Raw genomic sequence first — 24,907 nt, forward strand, 5'->3', positions numbered from 1 at the left:
ACATACAAGGTTAGGTGAGAAACTCACCGCTCAGAGGCAAAACCTTCAAGCAGAAGTCATATAACCAATATAACATTATAATTATACTGTTCTAAATTTAAAAAGCAGTTATCAGTTCAGGGAGGCAGTCTCTCTCCATTTTTCATGCTGTGCTGGGACCAGGATCCAGGTTGGGGGCCCATGGCCACAGGGGCTGCAGCTGAGCCCCGCTGCCCTCAGACCTCCCCTCCACCCCGGAGACTCAGGGCCAGGCTCACTCTCTCCCAGGGCTGGAGAGGACCAGCTCTCCCCTGGAAAATAATCCAATAGTCTGCGTGAGCATAAAAGATGCTTAACTCTATGTATTCTGTAAGCACCTCTTTAAAATCTGTGAAAAGCCATTTATAAATGTTTATACACAGATGGAACCTATAGAAAATTTACTAATATGAATCTGCCTCACTACTGCCTTTGAAGATGTCCAGGTGTTGGTTTAAGAGGCCTGCGTGAAGTGAGGAGGGGCCACGAACAGAAGCCACCGCGCAGTGTGGGAGGTCGCACTCACAGGAGGCTCTCTCCCCGTTGTTCCTGGTGTTTATGTCCCCTTTGCTCTGGCGCCCTTTAGTCCCCGTCACTTCCTCCATGCGGTAAATCTCCGAGACACACAATTTGGGATTGAATGCAAAGTACATTTTCCCAGCTTTGATGGTCAGGTTGCGGTGGTCCCAGTCCCACAGCTGCTGCAAGTTCTGGTTGTCAAGGACATAGAAGGAGTAGTTCCTGGAAGCAGAGAGATCAGCATCAGACCATTATCCTTTGCCTCCAGCCACCCTGCTCTAGGACTCTTCGCCACCTGGCTCCAGAAAACACTGCCTCTGCCGATCAGAGATGGAATTAAGAGTATCTAAGAAGGAAGAGTCCCTGTTAACAATAGCAACCATATGATTCAAGAATAATGTCAAAACAGATAAAACACTAATTTGATGACCCCAATTAGGCTTCTCACACTAGAGGCTGCTACTCAAATCATTCTCTAGAAATGCCTCTGGTTATTTCTCTCAAGCAGAGTATGTACAACGCACTTGAAATCAGTCTGTGGGAGAACAGATATGCTCTGTTACTCAACCGGAACAGCTTACATATTTGCTGTAGAAAGCCTGCCATTATCCTCGGGGTTAAATCCTATCCCATCCCCTCCGTGCAGCTCAGCGGGGAGGAGAGAGAACGGGACAGGCAGATGGCTCAGTTCCTCCTTCAGATGCAGCCCACCCTGAAAAGTCTCAGCTTTGGTCACTGGAGAAGGTGGGGGAGAAGAAATGGCCCCTGAAGGGCAACTCCCCAGGCCACCCATCCAGGCGACAGCAACTCAGTGTCCAACAAGTTCAGGGCGCACACAGCTGATTTTCAGAGGGCTGGGGGCTGGGCCACACCCTGGGGGTTTCTCCTGAGCAGGTCTAGGAGGGTTGAGGATCTGCATTTTTAACCAGCGCTCAGGGGATGCTGATGCTGTACGTGCTGGGACCACACCTGGAGAGGCACTGGTCTAACAGATGCTGAGCACCATGAGGGGCGGGGGCTCCAAAGCTGACTAAGCGAGACGTCTACCCCGGTGGGTGGACCCAGAAGCAGCAGACACGGCTGCCTCTGAAGGCGAGGCAGGGGGACAGCCAGCATCGGCAGCCGCTAGCCTGGGTCTCCCTAGAAACCACACCACCCCCACTCCTCGGGACAGCAGGCGAGCGGACAGCTCCCTCCCGGGGTCTGCACACACCTGCACACCAGGCGGGCAGGGTCACTGCGCACCCCAGTCCGGCACTGACAGGTCTTTTCCCTGCAGACCTCAGACCCCGCCCCTTCCTGCCCCCCCAACCCCCGCCCGCCCCGCCCCAGCCTGTTTCCTTCTGGGGTTCGCTCCAGTGCCCTCTACAAAACTGAGTCTAGGCACTGGTGCCACCTTGTGTGCGGTTTCCAAGATCCACTCGGGGATCCCACACACACACACAGCAGAGAAGAAAGGACCCTGGCCCCCGTTCCCAGAGCCAGGAAGGACCAGACGGAAGCCCGGAGCGCTCCTCTGCCCTGGGGCGGGGTGCGCTGGGCACCGCCTGGCGCCCGGTGAGGTTCAGGCCTCTACCCGCCAGTCAGCCCACAGGCTGAGCTAAGCGGAAGCCTGGGTCCCGTCCAAACGTATTCCCGGGAGTTCCCGGGGCATTCCGAGTCCGGGCCCGGGACAAGCGGTGCGGTCCACGAGCTGCAGGTACGCACGCACGCAGGTACTCAGCTCCTTCTGTAGTTCTGTCCGTCACTCACGGGTCAGCAGGCGGAGGAACGGCGTCACCCGAGCGCCCTGTGGGTGTGCAGGGCCCAGGAGGAGCCGCTGCGCCCAGGGGGAACCTGCCCCCGGCCTGAGGCCCAGCCCCTCACGAACGGCACCTCGCGGGGCCGGGGTGGCGGAGGGGCACAGTGAGCCCGCGGGCCCAAAGGCGGCAGCTTGGAAGCCAAGAGGGACTCCTCTCAGACCCACCTGAGCCTCAGATACATCCAGGGCCACCAAGTCAGGCGGCAGAAATGGGCAGGCCAACAAATCCTTTCCTTTCAACGAGAGCTTGCTCCCCAACATAGGAATATGCTGGAAAATGGATGTGAAATATCGTCCAAAGGAACCGAGGCTCAGGCTGGGCACCGCAAGGCCATGTGTGCGGGAGGGTGGCCGGGACCTGAAAGGCGGGGTTCACCGCGCCCGCCTCGCTGTGTCTGATCCCTCCTAGCCAGGCTGCTGGGGCCGCTGCTCGGAGGAGGGGTGTCCGCAGGTGGAGGCGGATGCCTGCCGGCAAGGGCCATCCCTGCCCTCGGGCTAGTCCCAGCTCTTAAGGACGCTCTGCGGTGTCAATACAAACCCTGTGGGTCTGGCGGCTCCCAGGTGCCCAGGTTGTAGCCGCGAGGGACAAAATCTCCTTGTTGGTGCAGAAACCTCTGAGCCGGGAGTGAAGGCCAATTACCCAGGTCAAACTTCTGACTCAACCTAAGATGAGGCTTTTATTTTAGTAAACTAATTTCACTAGCAGGGAACATAACCCTACCGAAAATACCTTCTGAACAAAACATCTTCTCCCCAGGGGAGGGAGCATGAATTATAAATCAGGAATTTGACAAATGAATGGCAGGCACACTGAAATTCTGTGTATGTGATTAATCACTTTGAAAAGCGAGATTTTCTTTTTACAGTAAACATAAACATTTTTTTAAACAACACTGAGAAGGCCTGGAGCCAGGATACCAATATCAATAAAACCCGGTCATTATGGAGCTGGAGTAAGCGACAGAAAATAAAAATAAAACCCTCCTCACAATAATAACCAAGCCATTCACGAGCTGCCCGTCAATACTGTTCTTGTTTTCCCAACCTCAGCTGACGCCCTGCTGCCCTCCCATTCCTTCCGAGATCAGGTGAGGATGAAGAGGTAGGAAAAGGCAGAAACTTGTCTGCACATCTTCAACACACTCATAAACACGCTTAGATTTTATTGTTTCCTAAAAGAATTAGCTGTTTAACTCAATTGCTCTGTAAATGTGATTTCCTAATTGTTTCTAAGATGACTGCCTTTACATTCAAAATGTGTTTTTAAAAACTGTCTGGTTATTTTTCTGTCCCTTAGGCAGACTCCGTGGTGCCAGGATTTTATCTGTGTTAGTGTCCTTTCCCCAGCTCTTAAGGTTGCAAAAAATGTTTGTTCCTACGCTTGGGGTGGGTCCCCCGTGGGAGGTTATCTCCTTGAGGACATCTATATATTTCCTGCATCAACATCCTAAATGCCCAGCATATATTGTACACCTAACTGTTTTATTTATGGCTCCAGTCTCAGGGCTGTCTTACCTCTGAGTTGTCAACACCACCACCTCCCCGCCTGCTCAGATGAAGGGCAGGAAGGACCGGGAAGCAGAGGAAGGCACAGTGCTGGGGATTCTCCTCGTACTTAGAAGACAACGCCAGGTCCAGGGCTGGAGCGTCATCTCCTATCTCGCTAGGCAGCAACTCTAGACAAAGCATTTCTTCAGCTTCTCCCCAGCTGGGACAGATGGGGCTGGGGGGAGGGCGGGGCAGGAATGAACACTCTCCCCCTTTGCAAACTGCACTGACAGACTGGAAAAAAGCAATCACCATTCCCTTTATTTCTCAGAGAAAAAACACAGCCTCTTCCCTGCGGTCCCTAGGGGGCATCAGAACCCAGCACATGAGGGCTGTCTCCAGCACTCCGCAGCGGATGGAGGGCTTGGTCTTTGCACAGAGGCTGCCTCTAATCCGTCTGCAACAGACTGCTTTCGACTACGAGCAAATCTCCTCCGAAGTTCAATATTTACACCAGCCTTGGGGGTTCAGCAAGGGTAGGAATTTATATTCACGTGTCTCTAGAACCAAACAGATCCTCTAAAAATGTTTCCTCTTTGAGTGTTTTAAAAACAGCTTTACTGAGGTATAATTTATCTACCAAAAAAATCCAGTCATTGTAAGCTTTCACAGTTCCGGAGCTCAGTAAACTCACACAGGGGTCCAGCCATCCCCGCAAGGCAGTGTTAGAGCCTCTCCACCCCTCCTCGCTCTCAGCACTCCCAAAGCTCTTCATTCCCCGTGGTGCTCAACCTCTGATTCCACCCCCAGCCCTTCACTGCTTTCTGTCTCCACAGTTTTGCCTTTTCCAGAAATCACCCATTAATGGAATCTACAACGTGGAGTCTCTCGTGTCTGGCTTTTTTTCACTTAACCTGATGTTTTTGAGGTTCACTCGTGTTGTGACATTACTGTTGGGCAGGAACCCACTGTGCCACGTTTTATTTACCCACTCATCTGCCGATGGACATTTGGATTGCTTCCAGTGGGGCTTTTATTTGCAGTGGGGTGAGGGGGGATGGTATCATGAATAATACTCCTATGAGCAATCCCATACGAGTCTTGTGGGGGCATGTTTTCGTTTCTCTTGGGTAGATACTGGGGTAGATCCTGGAACTGCTGAGTCACACGACTGAGTGTACATTTTTTGGAAGTGCCAAAGAAGTGTTAAAGTATAGCCATGTTACAACCTAATCTTAGAGTTGCAAGAAGATAGAATAAAGCACAGTGTTGCAAAGCCAAGTGGTAGAGACATGATAGAGACGCCTGACTGCATCCAAGACTCCGATCCTTATAACCCACCACCTCCGTCTAACTCTTAACTCTTTTCAGGGCGACTATCCTTGGTGGCACCAACAAATCTCAAATTTTAACTCATTTATCTGATGCTATCACAAAACAGGGTTGTTCAACATCAGGGAATTTTTTTCAGATAACAGAAATATCTTTTTCAAGGGCTTACAAATTAACCATTTCATAGAAACCTTGTACATGTGTATTCCAAAATCCACTTCCTTCCAAAACAGCACAACTTTGGTCTTAATGTCTAAGGTTATTATTCCAGAAACACACCACCTTACACACAGTGATGTCCTCAAGGAAGCGCTGGCCATCTGAATTCTGCTGGCTTAACTTCAGACTGCCTCTGTTGTCTGGCCCCTTTATCCAGAGATAAGCAGCCCTGCCACCTGTTCCCACGTGATTTTGCTCTGTGTCCATCACAGTCCTGGACGTCAGATTCTAGAATCAGCTCACTCTAAGTGAGGAATAAGAGGTCTACTCCAGGTAACGCTCTTGAATTTCACATTCTGGACTTGACTTTGTAGTCTGGGCTACTCAGGAGACATTTGGGGACAGGTCTCAGTTCCAGTTTGGAAAGCAAAGGGTGACACATCAAAAGGATGTATGTACTACCAATTTGTCTGTTCAGCATCAAAACAAAAGGGTATAAAACTTTCTTCCCACTGGACCAAGTGGAAGCACTTACTTGGTCATGAGAGGTATAAGAAAAATCATACTTTAAGACAACAGTGTGACAAGAAAATATCTAGGCAAAAAATCAAAGTTTTGGGGACATGCTTATGAGAAAAAGAAATAAAGGGGTAAAGCAGTGGTTTCCAATTTGGCACACACTGAAATTACCTGGCAATTTTTAGAAAAGCACTGATGCTTAGATCCTACCCTTAAACGTTCTGACTGAATTGGGATGGAGTACAACTTGGGCATCAGGATTCCTTAAAAGCCACTGGATGACTCTTGAGTATAGCCAAGTGTGGGAACCCCTGGGGTAAAAGTCATCTTGGCTTATAGCAAAAGCACACGGAAGTGAAAGGTTCTACTAACACTCTGGTAACTCAAACGTCCCGCGTAGGTTCCGCTGCCTATCCGAATTATAACCTCCACACCTGGGTGCATAGCAGCTTACGTAACCCTAATGCCACCTACCTCTCCAGCATTTTTTGCCAAACACGTTCCAGGACGCCCCAGCTCGTTGCCTCTGCTGCTGCCAGCCTGAAACGCCTTTCTTCACCCTCTGCTCTCTGAGCGTTTCCAGAAACCCCCCAAGGCCCGTCTCCAAAGCCACCTCTTCTCAGAAGCCTGTCTGATCTTTCTCAATCAGATATCTGACTCTTTTTCATGCCCATGGCATGTGCCTTTTCTTTCCCTGTGGCACTCTGCAAAGTTCGCTCAGCACTGCTGGCATTTATCTATTTATCATCTTCCTTTCTTTTCTGCTTCCTTTGGACTCTTCCTTTCTTTTTTAAGGTTTGAGTGGAAGATTGGCTCTTTTTAAAGTTTATTTTGCATTCTTTATAGTTTTAGGTGTACATATAGTGATTCATAGTTTTTATAGTTCACTTTTTTTTTTGGCCATACCACATGGCTTGTGGGATCTTAATTCCATGACCAGGGATCAAAACTGCATCCCCTGTATTCCTAACCACTGGACCACCATGGAAATCCCCACTATTTTTAAAGGTTATACTCCTTTGTAGTTATTATAAAATATCAGCTACATCCCCTGTGTTGCACATTTTATCCCTCCCTGTAGCTTATTTTATACGTAACAGTTTGTACCTCCTAATCTCCTATCCCTGTACTCCCCACCCCATTCCCCCTCCCCTGCTGGTAACCACGCGTTTGGTCTCTGTATCTGTGTGACTCTTCTTACAGGAGTGAGGGGAGCAGATGAAGGGGCTGGACCTAACCTCCTTCCTAAGTCTGAGGAGGAGAAATACAGAATTGAGTTGCTACTGCCAAAGCCAGCTGCAGGGGCACTCATCACAAGCAAGGTTACCCAGACCATTTTGGTCATGGGTGAGGAAGGCAGTCAAAGGAACACAGCTCTTGTGAAGAGAAGCTAGGTTCTCAAGTGCTCCAGCTAGAGAGCACTTCCTCCCACCAATGGCAGGAAGAAATCCAAGGCTGGACGCTCAGTCTCCTCAGAGCTACCAGGACTACTGACGATCAGCAGGCTCACCATTGCCATCCCCTGACAAATAAAGTACTAAGATCAGGGGAGGCCTGAAGCTTCCCTGAGCCTGGAAGTGGCCCAAACACCTAAGAGACGATATGCATCTATCTGTAAGAAGACCCCACTGGGGCTTCAGGCTTTACACAAGGTTCAGATAGTAAGAAATACGTCATAAATATTTTTGCAAATAAAAGTCACACTTTAATTTCAGCTCCACTTGAGTGCATAATACTTTTAGTTAACACACAACTGATAGGTAATCACGTCATGTAATAATTCCTAGTAAACATTAATTGAACTCTCCTGCTAGCTCTCCCCTCTATCTATATATCACTTGCTCAACCTGGGGGAAAAAAGTGTATCCTCAAGCAGAAGGAAAACTTGCAGGTACCAATATGCTAAAGAAAAGGTGCTTACCATCACCAGAGTATCAAGAAAAACCTACTTGGAGGAAAAGGAAAAATAGCTGTGCTAAAATTCATTTTAAAATTGACTACAACCAACAATAACCATCACCTCAAACTGGCAGAGCCTTGGCTTGCTATATTGGTGACCTGGGACATCGGGCTGAGCACAGCGGCAGTCTCGGTGGATTCACCAGGAGGAAGACGTTTTTCGAAAGAAACAGGGTTCCCAGCGGGGAGGACAGTATACTTTTCAGGGATGGAATGAAGTGCTGCCCCCTCTCTTTGGCTATATCAGATGATGGAATTTTAAGAATTTAAGACTGACTGAGAGTGAGTCTGAGAAAAGCAGGAAGGCTATAAGGAAACCCTTATGTGGTAACTTTATCCATCGGGGCACATAAATCAGCAAAGACAACCTTTCTCATGACCTTCCCACCTCTTGCTTTCCTAAATTATTTCCCCAAATTCTCTTTAGAAGGAGTTAACTCATTAATGGATGTCTCCTTTTATTTCGAAGCATTAAAGCAATACAAGAATTATATTTAAAGGGGAGCCTGTGAAGAGAAGCGCATGTGCACAGGAACACCCGGGGTGAATTCGGGAGGGAAACTGCCCATGTGTGCGCAGCGATCGAAGCACCTATTTTCATTCCTCAAGCGGTGGATGGCCTTGGGCGAGGCTAAAACCCTTATCACAAAGCGCATCGCTGCAGAAGGCAAACGTTCTATCAGTAGCACAAATCCTATGAGCTGATCAATAGAAACAATTCTGTGAATCAAGATTTCTTTGTAACAAAATGAACTGTTCATACGCCTCCGTATTTCTGGTGTTCCAACACATCTGAAAAGGTGGAATGGCTTTTACGAAGTGGACCACAGCATCCTGAGGGAGATAAGGGGCCTGGGACGATGGTTTCATGGAGAGGTGAGCCATTCAGCCCCCATCTCGGTGCTTTTGGTCCCCGCCACGGCCCTGTCTGCTGCTTTGCCAGCACACAGGCAGACACCCACCCCCAGATGGGTCAGGACCCAGGTTCAAGGATGGAGAATCTTGACTGCAGGAGACTCTGCGCGAGGAGGCGGCCCCACGCAGGGCGCCTCCACCACGGGCACTGCTGCTTCTTTTTAACGAGAAAACCTTAAAGGCAGCGTGTGTAAGTGGCAGTGGCGGGAGAGCATCAGCTGCTGCGACGCGAAGCTCTTACCCCTCTAGCTGCTCCTCCCCTAGGATCTGGCGCAGGTTCTTCAGGAAGGACAAGGAGACCAAGGCGTGGGAGTGGCGGATCTTCACGTAGCCCGTCACCACCTCGATGAGCCCCATGAAGTTCTCCAGTTCCGAAGCGATGTTGTCTGCGGCAGAGGGACAGGGTTACTGCGCACCTTGTCACAGGGGGACACACGTTTTCTCGCAGACCCGTGTGGGCAGCACTTCAGCACAGCTCTTGTTTCCCTGGTGCCCCAAGATGCGAGGCCTCCCAGCATCCCTGCCCGTGGTCAAAAATGCGTTTCCCTAAGTGTGGCTTTCAACTCCCAATGCCTGGGATGGGCCCCGGAGGCAGGGGGAGGGCAGTTTCTAGAAGCCTGAGGACTGCAGCTCCCAGGCTGATTAACAGAATGTAAAATCGTAAACACCAGACTGCCAATTAGCTAAGGCGGACATATCCAGGGAACATCTCTAATATGCTCTGTCAACAGCACTGCCTCCACAGTAGAAGGGCATGACTAAACAAACAATGTTTTCTCGGTCTCACTAGGAACTGCTTCTGCTGCATTCCTAGTTCCTAAGATACAGGGATCTATATTTAAAGACTCCATCTTACTAAGACTGCAAGAAAATGTACCAAAATATTAACAACGGTTATTGGCAGGTAATTTTCAATAATTCACTTCTACGCTTCTAAATTTTCTATAATGCACACACATGATTCTCACAGGTAGAAAAGAGTTGGGAACATCATTGCTTACACATGTGCAAAAATGACAAGCCGTATGAACGGTGTATTTTCTTTACTCTTACAGCCTTTTTCTCATAGTAAGTAAAAAGCATAAACTTCAGTTCAACTTATGCCAAAATTACAAGGCATACTATAATGAATTGGGTGTGGTTCAACCAATGGAATTGTACTGTGTATGACCTGTGAAGGCTTACTTAATAAAAGGTTCTGCTTTGCTTTCAACTGACAAACATCAAATAATAAGGATACTGTCCTCTAGGGCACGGAGAAGGCAATGGCACCCCACTCCAGTACTATTGCCTGGAGAATCCCATGGACGGAGGAGCCTGATGGGCTGCAGTCCATGAGGTCACTAAGAGTCGGACACGACTGAGCAACTTCCCTTTCACTTTTCGCTTTCATGCATTGGAGAAGGCAATGGCAACCCACTCCAGTATTCTTGCCTGGAGAATCCCAGGGATGGGAGAGCCCAGTGGGCTGCCGTCTATGGGGTCGCACAGAGTCGGACACGACTGAAGCAACTTAGCAGCAGCAGCAGCAGCAGCCTCTAGGGCAAGGCCCTGTGTTTCTGGACAGTGTGACGGTTTCCCAAGAGAAATGGAGAAATTCGAGTTGTAAAGACTAGCAGTTGCCTACAGTTGATGTTTCAAGGAAGAGATTCTGAATAAAACATGTGGTGGGACTCACGCCTTTCAGTCAAGGCTGAAGAGGGGCCTTTCCAATAAGATGCCCAACCAACTGCCTGCAGTGGACATGAACTGGAAGCCACGTTGCATGATCATACACAAATATGTACCAATTCCTCCTCAAACTATATAGTAAACTATATCCTGATTCACGGATTAAAGTCTTTAAAAAATATTTTGAGGATGCACGTGTGCATGCTCAGTCATTCAGTCATTTCCAACTTTGCGACCCTATGGACTGTAGCTCACTAGGCTCCTCTGCCCATGGGATTTCCCAGGCAAGAATCTTGAAGTGGGTTGTCATTTCCTCTCCTATTTTGAGGACAGAAGTATGAAAATAAAAGAAGGGCTAGGCATTTAAGGCTTTCTTGGTGGCTCAGACAGTAAAGAATCTGCCTGCAATGTAGGAAACCTGGGTTCGATCCCTGAATTGAGAAGATCCCCTGGAGAATGTCATGGCAACCCACTCCAGTATTCTTGCCTGGAGAATTCAACAGACTGAAGAGCTGGTGAGCTACAGTCCATGGCGTCACCAAGAGTTGGACACAACTGAGCGACTAACACTTTTACACACTTAAAGGGTACGTTCTAGGAAATGAAGAAATCTGTTTGAGAAATTAGGAAATCTAGTAAGAGCATAAAGAATAAAACTTCAGAATACCATGAAAGTAATAAAATTCTAGCTGTGTGGAAATAAAGTTATCTCTGTTGTGAAGCGGTGAAGGGTGTTGTGAAAATCAAGGGCTATCCAAAATTCAAAAAAACTAAGCAGAAAGCTTCATGCTGTCATCTCTAAATCCTAAGAATAACACTCACTCATTGTACAAATAGTATCAATATTAAGGGAAAGTAAATGCACAGAATGCTGTGTGCTGTGCTGAGCCGCTCAGTTGTGTCCGACTCTGAGTGACCCCATGGACTGTAACCCACCAGGCTCTTCTGTCCATGGGATTCTCCGGGCCAGAATATTGGAGTGGGTTGCCATGACCTTCTCCAGGGGATCTTCCCAATCCAGGGATGGAACCCAGGTCTCCCAAAATGCAGGCAGATTCTTTACTATCTGAGCCACCAGGGAAGCCCCTCAAACCATATAATTTTTTTTTTTTTTAAGAATTTAGGAAAAAAGTCCCTTTCAACCTCAACACCTTCTTATTATATTTCTCCCAGCTGACGAAACTATCGGTGCCTTCATCAAGTGGTTCCAGTGGTAGAGAATTTAAGGCACTATTACCAGAAGCCTTTGTCAATTACAGATTAGAACTGAAAATATCACCAAATAAGTCAACCGGAAATGCTTCGCACATGCAGTTGCCCGGAACATCATCTACTGCAAACAGTGGGGAATCCTACAGAGGGTGGTGAGACTGAAGCTTCAAATGCATGCTGACGTAATATGCCTGTATCTCTCTTGGTTGTCAGAAGTAAATTTGGAGATGGGCCAGTTTTGGACTGAATAAAACTTTAAACTGACATCATTAAACCCTTCCTTTGCTCAGTCTCTTCCACATATCCAAGGAACCAAGACTCTCTGGACTTAAAGCTCTGAGGCCTTGGCTCTGGCTGGAGACTGCTGAGTCACACCTCTGATCCATCCGTCTCTCCTGGGGTTTGCATGTGTTGAGACATGAACATCCTGCATAAGATGTGACTTAAGAGAGATGAGGGATGACCCTGTGCAGAAACAAACGCTGAGCCCGTGGCTAAAATGCCGACTGCCTTTCAATCTCCCGCTCTCTCTTTTTTTAATCTTTGAGGGACGCTCAAAGGAGGGGCCCTGAGCATGTGGCTTACACACCATGTTGTTTTTCTAGGCCCATAGTTTAGTTGTGAGTCATGGACGAGTAGGAAAAGCTCAACAAAAGAAAACCAAGAGGTCTGGCCCTCCCTTCCAGGAAAAGGGAATACTTACTGCCGCGACGGATGTTGATGAGCAGATTGCCTTTGAAGATGGTGCATCCTTGGAGCATCTGAGCAGAAGTGACAGAATCAATGGTCTTTGTCTTCTTTTCTTCCTCACACACTTTGGGACAAGGGCCTTCGCAAGGGATGCAGTACATGCTGTTGAAAATAAAACAACCCAACACACTGAGAGCTGAGTCTGTCTTCCTACATTACAAAAATTCTTAAAAGATATGCTTTTATTCCAGGTGTCTCTATAGTCCACATTACAGAAAGCAACTGGCAGAAGCATTCGAGAGGTCGTGCTGTTTCTCATTGCCAAGCCTACCCAGGGTAAGCCACTCAAACAGCAATCAAAAGGAGAAACTGCCTACAAAGGAAAAGCGTGCTGCCTGCTTCCAGACAGAACACATGATACACCCTTGAGGCGTGTGTGTGTCATAGGCTGGGGCTGGTGAGCCAGGGGGTCCCAGGTGAGACAAACAGCCTTGCAGAAGGGAGACACCGGGGGATCCCAAGAAGAACAGAGCTGCTTTCTGAGGTCGTGGGCCCTGCTGGTGCACCCCTGAGGAGCCGCTGGGAGAGTGGACGGGGACGCCGAAGGGACAGCAGTGTCCCCGCTGCCGACCGGAAGCTAACTCCTGCGGCCGGCGGCCCAGTGGGGGATTTCAGAAGGCACGTGCTGTAGCACAGATCCATTATTTTCTTGCTAAAGCAAACTGAAATAATTTCTTGACAGTATTTGGCAGAAACTTGTAAATTGATCCAAATGTTGTTTTTGCTGCATACACAATAAAAACAGGAAATTCCATTGCTTCATAATGAGCTCCTATTTCACACGCAATCTTGAACATGCCACAAGCCCACCAACAGCCAGGGACTAGCGAATGACCTTGGTACTTTTCCTTATTTAGGGAATAGCGGACAAAACACTAATCCAACTCTCTGAACCGCAGGAAGCTGGGTCAGTTTCCCAACAAAATAAATGATACAACATTATGGGATGTGTGTGTAATAGGATGGTGAACTGGAGAGCCACTATATTTACATGATTATTCTTGAATCATCTTTCAAACTTCATGAAGATAAGTGAGAAACATCCAGGAAAGCAGTGTAAGTTAAAGCTCTTAGCATTAAGTACCGCCCTCCATCACTGAACTTTATTGCATATCTAAGGCAAAGATGAAGGGCTTTGTTTAAAAGATAAATATGGTATCCCTACTGTTTTCTTATTTCACGTCGGGAAAACAGGAGGGAAAGTTTCCAGAGGAAATGGGCCGACCATAGCAATGGAGGTACCCCCTTTCTCTGACATCACAACACTTTCACTTCTAGAGTCTGCAGCAGATTTTCCTCAGCATTCCTTGTTGGTCTTTTATTGCTTCTAACTTACCTGCTACTGCTAAGTCACTTCCGTCGTGTCTGACTCTGTGCGACCCCATAGACGGCAGCCCACCAGGCTCCCCCGTCCCTGGGATTCTCCAGGCAAGAACACTGGAGTGCCTTGCCATTTCCTTCTCTAACTTACCTACATACCATATAATGCCCCACCTCCCTTTTTAAAAACTTGGTGTGAAATAATTACAGACACACAGAAAGTTACAAAAGTAGTACAGAGGGGTTCTGTGTACCCTGGACCCAGTTCCCCCCCATGTCTCCCTCCTGTACCATGACAATACGACATCAAGCCCAGGAAACACACAGGCACAATACGCTCCCACGCCACCCCATCACCGGAGTAACCACCGCCACGAGCCGGCCGTGCCCACCAACACCTCCCGCGTGCTGCCCGTTCAGTCAGCCTGCCCCCAGGCCTCCAACTCGGGGCCACCACTCACCCATTCTCCGTCTCAGTAATGATGTTATTTTCAGAATCTTACATAAATGTAATCTTCTGGTGTGTGTCCTTGTGAGACTGGCTTTTTGTTTTTCACACAGCTTAATGTCCTTGAGATCCATCCATGTTGTGTGTGTTTGAATAGTTTGTTTCTTTTTACTTCTGACTGATATTCCATGGTGTGATGGATCACAGTTTGCTTGGCCATTTACCGATTGTGGAGCGTCTGTGCTATTTCCAGGCTTTGGCTGTTAAAGCTGCTACCCACAGCTGTGTACGTGTTTTTGTGGGAACTTAAGTTTTCGTTTCTCTGGAATAAACGTTCAGGAGGGTAACTTCTGGGTTGTAGGTTAAGTGTGTGTTTTGTTCCCCTGACATTTTATTCAAATAGCAATTTCTGAACCAAACACCTTTCTTAAAATGTCTAGGAATCAGCTAGTACTTTAAAAAATGTTTGTCTAAGGAAGTGCTCTGATTACATGTTTATAGTTTAAGCTTCCTCAAGTCCATCCTGGTACAGAGAGGGTAGAAACAGTGTTAAAAAATAAATATTTTAAATAAGTGTCAAATAGGCCTTAAAGGCTGAGGGGTGGGGTGTTATTAGTTTTTGATGGTGTTTTATTTTAAAGTGAAAAAGGTAGATCTGTAACTCTGAACTGACTGCAAGCATGAGTAGGAAAAATAAGAGCTTAATTCTTCAAAAAATGAATTACAGCGGGAGAAACAGTCACAGCACACAGCACCCCCTACTTCACCCACAGCTATGGCAGCTGCAAAGGACTGAAAGCCTCCAGCATCAAAAGGCACACACCGGCAGGGCAAAGAAGTCCCGGGCCATGCACCACTGCCCCATCTCAGCCCCCAGCCCGGGGAGGAACCGCGACAGTGGCGAGTTAGTGGCTAAAGTTGCATCCGAGTCCTGTGAGTCTGGGCAGGAAGTATGGTGCAGCCTAAACTAGGTTCCAGGCACTGCCCAGGGACTGGCAAAGCCTTCTTAAGTTCTAGGGCTGCCAATAAAATGTGAGAAAAATGTGGCAGACTTATTTTGGGTTGAATACGTATACTCCACAGTTCACCAGTATCCTTGGCACATTTACCATTTTAAAGTATTTAGAGTAATTTTTACTATTATAGTCGTTACAGCAATGATGACAGGCAGAATGTTCTACATTTGATATTATGAAACAATGTGAGCGTTATCTCTGATTTGAAGTTAAGCCTATGGAAGGAGCAACATCTCCAAATATTACACCGGAAACAGATGCCCCTTTACCAAGACTTGCTTGAGGAGGTTTGCAGAAACAGAAGGCAGCAAACAGAAGGGAAATTACACATTATACTCAAAATGAAGATTTCCTTTTCCAGCGGTATTTTATATTTGTAGAATAGCTTTATTTTTTAAGAACCTGAAATGGAAGGCTCCTCTGGTGTAGTCATGAAGCAGGCATTTTTAGTCCATTCCATCAGAAGAACTCCTTGAGAGTTCTCTGCTCTGCTCCAGAGGCAGGACCAGCAACCCCAGGTCTCAAGCCTTATCTTGCTTGCAGAGTTATAGTCCTGTATTTTGTAAGAACCCTGGCATTGCTTTTTCAAAAACTTAAAACCAATAACAGCTTCACAGAAGTCCGGTTGGCATGCACGAGAGGGATGCTGTTTGCTGTCAGGAACTTCTTTGCTTCCAAAGCTTAATGTCCAGGAAGGAAAATGAGACAGAGAAAACTGAGGGAGCGTGAAGGCTGTTTGCGTAGCAATGGGATGGAGCACACTGCTTGCTCCGAGTGGAGGGCGGAAGCCAGCGCTAAGGGAGGGGGAGGGGGAGGGGGTGGGGGTGGGGGGGTGGGGGGGTGTGTGTGTGTGTGTAGCAATGTGATGGGGTGTGTGTGTGTGTGTGTGCAGCAAGTGGTGTGTGTGTGTGTAGCAATGTGATGGTGTGTGTGTGTGTGTGTGTGTGTGTGTGCAGCAAGTGATGGAGCACACTGCTTGCTCGGAGTGGTAAGAGCCTATGCCTGCTCACTGCCTCACGGATGCTGGTGGGGTTACTCCGTCTTCCCTCCTGCACTTCCAAAGCCTTCACTGGTCTAGCGCTGAGTAGCCCTGGAGGTGAGAAAACCTCAGTCTATAGTCTCCCCTACCCACGGGCTCTGGGGGAGAGCCCCGCATGCGCACAGGGAGTCAGGGACCTCCTGGGACCGGAGCCAGCAAATCAGGTACTTCATTCCAACCGTCCAGGCTGGCTGCTTCCAAACCAGAAGCCCCGCCCATCGCGCCTGGCGCCATCAGCAGCCGGAGTCACGCCGGCCCTCTGCAGTGCCCCCGACTGCCTTAGCCTCCCCGGGGGCTGTGCCCGGATGGAGCCAGGCCGCGCCTCCCCGCGCCCACACTGACCTCTGGCTCCCGTTGCGGATGAAGCCCGACGGGCACTCCTGCATGCACTCGCCGTCGTGGATGACGAAGCCCTCGGAGTCGCTGCTCTCGGCGTTGGGGATGTTGGCGCAGAAGTCGCGGTCCACGCAGCGCCAGCCCTCGAAGCGGTAGGTGTTGGGCGGGCAGCTGGGCACGCAGACGCCGGCGTAGTAGTAGTGGCGGCAGGCCACGCAGGCCGTAGCGTTGTCGGGCGCGCTGCAGCTGCCTAGGCACTCGGGGTGGCAGCACTCGTGGGTCTCCGTGCATGCCCGCTTCCCGCACGCGCTGGGGCACACTGTGGGGACAGGCAGGGCGTGAGGCCGCTGGGCGCTGGGGCCCCCACCCGGCACCCCCAAGCCACCAGCCACCCGCGGGGGCCCCAAAGCTTGAATCCCCAGTGTTACATGTTGAGAATTTCGCTGGGGCAGGGAGCAAGTACTCTGCATTTCGAGCCAGGTGAGCAGGGTTTAACATCCAGCCTCTACTAGTTTACTCTGTTTGGTCTTGGAGGAGTGCTTAACAATCTCTGACCTTGATCCTCTTTCTCATCTACAAAACGCGGTAGTAGCCCCCATCTTGGAAGGTTATGTGTGGCATGGGTGATACCCCGGAAGCACTACGTGGAGGCATGGGTGATACCCTGGAAGCACTACGTGGACCATGCAGTTGACTGTTCCTTTAGAAGCAATTATATATGCGCTACTCAATCTGCATTTTGCATGTGTTCCTTACTGAAATAGCCTTAACTATTTCTGATATCTGTAAATATCTTTAAATAGTGTGCAGAAATGCTCATTTATTTTTAAAATCATTAAAACTAGAATGTGCTAAAGATGATACTATAGGGGTTGACAAATAAGCTTTAGAAAGTTTGTATCTGCTTGTATCATACCAAAGGTCTCACCCCAGATAAACAAGGATATTAACGTATGCATGTACCACAACCTAATATATCACAGAGAAGCCCCCATGTCTGATGGTTTTCCTCACATATAAGAGTGGATGGGTGGGCAGTGTCTCCAGCCCAGAGGACCGTAAGGTATCATTACAAACCATCTCCCGTGAGCCCTTCTACGTTAAAGATAAGTGAAAGGAGTATCTAAAAAAGCCAGAGAACCACAATTCTTGTCCCAAACAGATGAGCTGGCATTTATTTCTATAACAATGCCATAAGGATCACACTCTAGGGGTGTTAGAGCAGTGTGCCTTACTAGCAAAGGTGCCTTACTAACTCTCCGTTAGCCTTACTAGCGAATAAAGTGTAAGTCAACAAAATATGAAATCTGGTTTGCATTATCTGCTTCCTACTTTTTCCATGAGTTGGAAAACACAAAATTATTTAAATATGTAGATTACTGACTCTGACATGCATTATTTAGTAAAGATTCTATTACTGTTTTTCTTTATAATAAAAAAGATGAAGAAAATCAGAAATCAGATTAAAAACTACATTGAACACCTAGTCTGCCTGTCCACAATGGCACTTTATCTGTATCTCCGTGAAGACTCCCCCACCAGATCATTTTCTATGCACATGCATGCACACACAAATGTAAACATCTATAAAAAAGGATCAAGTCATTCTAAAAGCATTTTTTGGCATAACATACTGTGAATTCGACAAAATTTAACAGCTGCATCACATCCCATGGTATAGTATATCATAAGTTGTAATCAGTTTCCTATTAGACATTTCATTTATTCCCAACATTTTATTAGGACAGTGAGCAGTCAATCTTCATGAGAATTCTTAATTATTTCAATAGAATCAATTTCCAGAGTTAGCCTTGCTGGGTTGAACTGTCCTCTGGGAAGTTGGTACCAATATACACATTTGGTAGCTACATACAGGAGTACCTATTTTATTGCCAAAAGGTGCATTTAAAAACAGCTGTCAGAACTTGGACGTTCAAATGAATACTGTCACCTCAGAAGAAACAAGTTCTTATGATACTGTCAGGCTTAAAAAAAATGTTTGCAGGTTTCTCCTCTGATCATCATCTTTTGACTGAGACAAACAGGTGACCTTCCATTTTCATTCTTATCTATTTTGGTCATAGAACCTTGATTTTTAATTGGGCGTTTTGCCACCTAGCTAGCTATAACATCTCTCGGCCGCTCCTGTAGCTAAAAGCAACCTAGGTTCTAGCTAATGAGTAAACATTTAGTTTACTCTAGCTAGTAGCAAATGTTTGGGGTGGAACTTCCCAGAAAAGTGCTTCAAACAAAGGGGGTATGCCCATCATCCTTGCTGGCTAGGATACAGGTATAATGATTGAAGTTCAGGCAGCCATACTAGACCATGAGGTGACCCATTAAGAACAGTGCAGCAAGACCAAAGGAACTTCATCCTTCACGACTGTGCAGCCAGTAGGCTGACTCTGGACTGCTTACCTCTAGACTTCTCTACATGAATAAGAAATAAACTTGTGTCGTGTTTAAGTGCCTGCTATTTGTTAGACGCAACCGAACAAATCCCAGCTGAGAAGTGCCTTCAGAGCCACATATAAGCAAAGAAGAAGACAGTGACTGTTGGTTTATGTCATTGTTGTTTACTAAAATTGCCTCTCAATGATTTCTGGCTGTTTCCAAAAGCTAATCTACCCAATCAATTACAAGGAGTAACTATCTCCAGTCACATCAAAAAAGACTGTTGTTGTAGGAGTTCCTAAAATGCTGTGTCTATGGAAGGCATCATCTTGAAGCTGACACCACCAACTTGTATCTGCAGTAAATGCACACACACAGGCCACACACTTGACTCTCAGGTATCACACTTGATCTAGTAATTACAGATTAAATGCCTAAGTTCAAAATATCCATTATAGAGGTAACTTCAAGGCCCAAGATCTAGAGAAAGAATAACTCTGCAAATCCTAAGTTCAGGTTTTTAAACTAAAAACAAGGGAGAATAAGACTACCTATCCTTCATTTAATCATCCACCTAGCAACTATTTGAGTGTGCACTGTAGCTGTGTGCCAGACCCTGTTCTTAAGGGCTGGATAATATACCAGGTAAGCACATGAGTCAAGTGGTGGTACATAGCCTGCCTTGGCATCTGGGTGCCCAGGAAGGCTTCACATAGGTGTGAAAGGCTGGAGCTGAAAGCTCAAAGCTGAGGAACAGATGAAATCATGTGTAAAAGCGATTAAGTGGCTGTGATGGGAGAAGTGGGTGCTCGTGAAGATGGCAGGGATCCAGTAACAGGTGATGCTGGGAGAGAGGAGGAGGGCAGCTCAGAGAGGCCTCGGGAGCCTGTCCAAGGCACTCTGGCTCAGTCGCGGACAGTGGGCATCACTGAAGATTATGGGCAGGAGAACACGACGGTCTGATTTTCACGGTAGAAGGAGGTCGTTTGGCAGCAGCACAGAGGGTATGATGGCCGGAGGGGGCTGTGCTAGAAGAAGCGGGATCAAGCCAGAGGAGAAATGTTCTACCGTCCCTACCGAGTTCCTGTAATACAATTGATCTGTGAGGTTCACAGGGTTAAAAATGAAACTAACTGCAGAAACCATGCTCATTTGTCGTAGCACAGACCTGCCATGTTGAGCACACACTCCCCGTTCAGAGCACTGAAGGCCCCAGGGCTGCTCACTGGCCATCAGCCACCACCAGGCTTGTGTTTGGAGGAACGAACAGTGGCTAAGAATATTATGCTCATCATCAGGAACAATATCTACTTGTCAAACCCTTTTTTCCTTGCTTACAATTTAAATAAAATGTTACATATCAATAAAATGATGAGTAGCAGACATCAATATCAAATAGGTATTAATGTAGTGCTAAAGACTAAAAGCATTTAAAAGCATATAAAAATGCCCTGGGTACGCTTAGACTCAAACACAAATGTTGGGCATTTCCAGTATGAGAAAGAGAAAAAAAAAACCTAACCAAGTATCTATGGATAATGTTTTGCACTCTGCTCCCTATTCCACTGGAAATGGCATCTCTGGGTAGTGGTCCCCTGCAGCATACACCCCTCCGGGGTGCACTGCATGGAACTGCACCATTAGTCAATTCCTGCCACAGCAACACACGGGCTAGGGAGGTAGGGTTTTGTTTCAGCAATGGGAGCTGCCTCAGAAGGAATTTCGGTAAAGCTTAAATTAGGTAAAATCCTGTTCCTAGACAGAACAATTCCTCTTAAAGGGATCACAAATCGCGACCATAGATCTTCCATGGTACATCACGCCACTATGCACAAACACGTATCAAATACTTTGGGGGAATAAAAACAGGGTGTGATGGGGAGAGAGAGAGAGAAAGGGGACCATTTGCTGGAGGACAAACTCAGGGGTGGAAGCCAGAGTTCCCCTGGCTGCAGCACGATCCACGAGGGCTCCGGGAGGCAGGCAGGAGAACCCGCGGAAGTTCAGGATTAGAGAGTCCTGGAGCCAGCCCCAGAAGCCCGCTGTAAATTTTGCCTCATCTCAATGTATATAAATATTATTAGTGTTCAGGACTATTAAGGGATTTCTTGAAAAGCCCCGGGCAGTGTGTCTAGCCAGCAGACGATGGCTGCTCCACGCGAGTGCCAAAACTTAAAATTTAGTACAGTTACCAAATTTCCAATCACAGAGCTATGGGAGAAAGGAAGGAACGTCTTCCTTGGCTTCCATGAATAAGGAGCACACCTGGCGTGATGAAAGGCATTTCTGCTTCTAAGAATAAAAGGAAAACGGAAGGTGCTATAAACCAATAAATACACGCAGGGGGAAGCAAGTGGATTTTGCCCGTGAGATCTTTCTGGTCATTGGAATTTTTACAATGACCAACAATAAAAACAAACGCCTATGTAAACTGTCGAGAAAGCTTACAACGGGTCCCACATCTGCACTGAAAGGATTCGTTCAGGGCCACAATCCCATAAAAATGAGGCGTTGCATTTAAAAGCTCATTTTCTTCTTTTTGAGGGACAGGAAAAAAGTCACACACATCATCCTTTAACTGTCTCCTTCCCTCCCCGGAGTCCTTGTATTTATTAAATTCTTTCTAGGGATTTTAAAAACGTTTCTTTCTTTTCTTGCCAATAAACTCTTTAACAATCTTTACTTCAGATAAACTATTTTTAAAAGCATATTTTGGAAGAGAAGATGGAGAATTCAAGTTCTTCACAGAAGAAAAAAATGGGAAAGGGACCACTTAGTCACACGAGTTTAAAAAATACATTTTATCCCAAATAATTTCAAAAGGACAGGACCAGTTCGTGGACGCTGAAATAAGGTCAAGTTTCTGTATCAAAATCCAGACTAGTGTAGGGTTCTCTAAGGTATTTCTGGGTACCCTAAGGGACATACCGCAGTTCCCCATAAAAAGAGGGTGCCTTTCCTAAGAGACAAGCATCACTCTGCACTAAGGTGAATGGCTGCTAACTCCAGGAAAGCACACTTCAACTTCCCAAGTACATCCGGCAGACATGTGGTCCAGAGAGAGTGTGTGGTTTTCCTGCCTGGCCAGGAGAGGAGCTGATTCCACCAGACACCATGGGGAGGGGAAGAGAGGGAAGCCCGGTTGCATCTGCTGGACTCAACAGCAGTGCCCCATTCAGCATAGCCAGAAGCCCACTCAAGGCCTCTCCTCCAGAGACCTCTGAGCCAGCTCGCTGGGAGGATGGGTAAGCCTCCTTTGACCGTTAAAGACATCAGCCAGGCCCGGTCATGCAGGTTCTGCAGGTAAGAGAGCCCAGCTCCTGAGGACGGCAGTGGGAACACGAGAGGGGCAAGCAAAGGGCTGGTGAGCCCTGGCAGCGGTGCAGACAGAGGGGCAGCAGCACAGATGGGGAAATCCTGGGACTGTGTGGATGCCACGCCCTGGGGCCCAGTCAGCGGATGGACGCAGCGGAGCCTGGCAGGACCGGGGATCTGCAGGCCTCCACCTCCCACGGGGCCCAGCAGCGCCTAGAGTCCCTGAGCCTTTCTGATACCTACATTCTCTTAAAATAGGCCGCTCACGTGGATTTCCATATATTCACCTGTGAATTCTGGGCCCCACGTTTCTAGTCTTCCCTGCTCCACTCCTTAATAGACCTAACACAGAGCTCAGGCTTAAGTAAGGATAATAATGCATCTACAGGATTCCTCTTCTAAGCCTCACAAGTGATCCCAAGGACCTACAGGCGAGGCTGGGCCTCATTGCTTCCTCTTTGCTCATCAACTCAAGCGGCACAAGTTGAGGCACGAGGGCAGAAAGAGGCTCTGCCCTTTCTGAGGGCACGCACGGCCCTGCCGCTTTTGGAGCTTCATGCTGGTCCTTTTCAGCCATGAAGGTGGATGAGCCACCTTGATGGGATGTCCCAGCTGGACTGAAGAGTGTCCCATCTCCAGGAGCCATGAGGGACTGCAGAGAGGGTCAGGGAGAGCCCACCTCGGGCCAGGGGGGCCCAAGGCCTTTTATCCTGCCAAGTACTCTTCCATCTCTCCTGCCTTTTGACCTCAGGCACACACTCCTCCCCACCCACCAGTCCAAGAAGAGAAACCATCAAAGGGGTAGAGAGGAGAGGAGCCGCAAGGCTTCCTAGGCTCAAGATGAAGCTGTCTCACCCCGGTGTTTTAGTCTGGAGTTCTCTAAATATGTCAGCTAGTGTGGAAAAGTAGGCTTACACAAAAATGCTAAGACTCACGAAATAAACCTGGCACAACAGTGTGTGAGCTCCACTCACACGCATATGTATGCACGTGTATATGTATTTACAAATCATACATACAATGAGTAAAGCACAATTTTCTCAAAAGGAAGAAGAATCTGTCTTGACCGTCTTGAGAAACTAGTACCAGAAAACTCCAGAGAATCACTGCCTAGAAACCCCAGTTCATTTCAGCCGGCTTCTCTGCCTGGAAAATTGTAGCCGTTAAGAGGAATCGGGTGGTAACCCTGGTGTCTGAAACATTCAGAAAGAAGAGCTGTGTCCCCTCTAAGCTTTCTCTTCTCAAAGCCAAAGAAACCACCTCCTGTGCAGGAGAAAACATTCTATCATCATAGTGGCCAGACTAAGAGACAACGTAATGGTTAGAACCTGAAGATAACTTCAGTTTCTCTGTTGGAAGCATCAAGGCTAGCATGAGCACTGGAGCATGGGGAGGGTACCCAGGGACACGCAGGAAGATCCCCAAAGAGAGCTCTTGGGAGCCTGCAGAGGCTGGTTAATAAAGGGAGACCTCGGCTCCTGAACCGATTAATTAGTGAGCCTGAAAGTTCTTGTTTTCTCCCGAGTCCAGAGTGCACAAAGGAGTTCCTCCTTGCAGTCTTTCAAGGGGTTTTCAAGACTCAGTTTTGAGTCCTCTTCCTTCCGAAGAGGAAGGGCCCTGGACTGAGCATCTCTGGGTCAGCAGATGGACGTTCTGCAGCACCAAGGCACACAGAGGGGGCAGGAAGTGATACACTTCCCTCCTCACCCCTGCCTTCCCGTCAACTGTCTTCTCCAGCCTTCTCTCCTTCCGAGGGGCCAGGAGGTGGCTTCAGAACACGCAGGAGCAGAGACCCTCCTGTGGGAAGCTCCCGGAGCCCTTAGATCTGCCCCAGTCCAAACACACCAGGGCTTCTGCAGCCACGTTCTGCCTTTCATCAAGCCCCAATCCTCAGAGATGAAACAAAGTTAAGAGGCCATCATCCCGTGCGTGTCTGAGGCACTGCTCTTCAGAAACCTAGGCGAGCCTCACAGCAGTGCTGCATGGAGCTCTTCCCTTAGAGAAAGTGCTACTGCCCAACCACACCCCGCTTGATCAAGCTCCTCCTCACCCCCACCCACGATGCGTTTTCCTACAGGGCGCTCCCCCAGGCCTCATTCAGGTGTCTGGAACTCTTAATAGCCCTTGGACAATTGCTCAGTCTCAAAATTCCAAGGCTGTGATCCTGGCCTCCTCCTGAAGGCCATACTCAAGCCACAGTTCATTCAACATACACGAACATCACTGCTCCTTAACACCTGTCCACAACCTACCTAAGGCTGCAGAAGCAGTCGGAACAGCTGCAGCACCAGGGCACTGAGCCCAGCGGCGGTCTTCCATGACTGAGGCAGCACACTTGAGGGCTTTCTGTATGCCCTTCAAGGCAACTCCCATTGTCCCACCCCGCTAGCTCATTCCGACCATGTAACCACCTAATGCTCCTGTCCTCCTTTCACAATAGCTGCTGTAGTCTCTCCTACATGAATGCGCTCTGAGTCTAAACACAGGACTCAATCTTACATATGTTATTTAACTTAATGTTCACGATCACATGGGGCAGTAGCATCATGCTCATCGGTAGATGCCCACATGGAAGCACAGAGATTTTATAATGTTCCAGGGCCATTAACCATCCAAGTGAATAACTATCAAGCTGGAAACCTGGGCTTGGATCCCGGATCTATCTGACTGGGTGACAGGCTCTTCCCCTGCTCTGC

At 48.0% G+C, this 24,907-nt stretch overlaps 1 protein-coding gene across 8 annotated transcripts in view; it reads right to left on the reverse strand.

The window, feature by feature from the left end:
- The window catches only part of IGF1R (insulin like growth factor 1 receptor), a 307,210-nt gene that overhangs the window by 49,646 nt on the left and 232,657 nt on the right, over nucleotides 1-24,907 (reverse strand). For 5 of the 8 annotated variants that reach the window (XM_025271567.3, XM_025271562.3, XM_025271563.3 and 2 more), the window contains 4 exons: nucleotides 16,509-16,821; nucleotides 12,297-12,445; nucleotides 8,952-9,096; nucleotides 545-759 (listed from right to left, as the gene is read on the reverse strand). In XM_025271567.3, the coding sequence (XP_025127352.1) occupies nucleotides 545-759; nucleotides 8,952-9,096; nucleotides 12,297-12,445; nucleotides 16,509-16,821 (822 nt within the window). Of the gene's footprint in view, nucleotides 1-544; nucleotides 760-8,951; nucleotides 9,097-12,296; nucleotides 12,446-16,508; nucleotides 16,822-16,930; nucleotides 17,016-17,057; nucleotides 17,141-24,463; nucleotides 24,600-24,907 lie in introns of those variants that run through there. The other 3 variants (XM_044933272.2, XM_025271571.3, XM_025271566.3) reach the window with 3 other exon arrangements.

The sequence above is a fragment of the Bubalus bubalis genome, chromosome 20 (genome assembly GCF_019923935.1).
Source record: "Bubalus bubalis isolate 160015118507 breed Murrah chromosome 20, NDDB_SH_1, whole genome shotgun sequence".
Lineage (NCBI taxonomy): Eukaryota > Metazoa > Chordata > Mammalia > Artiodactyla > Bovidae > Bubalus > Bubalus bubalis.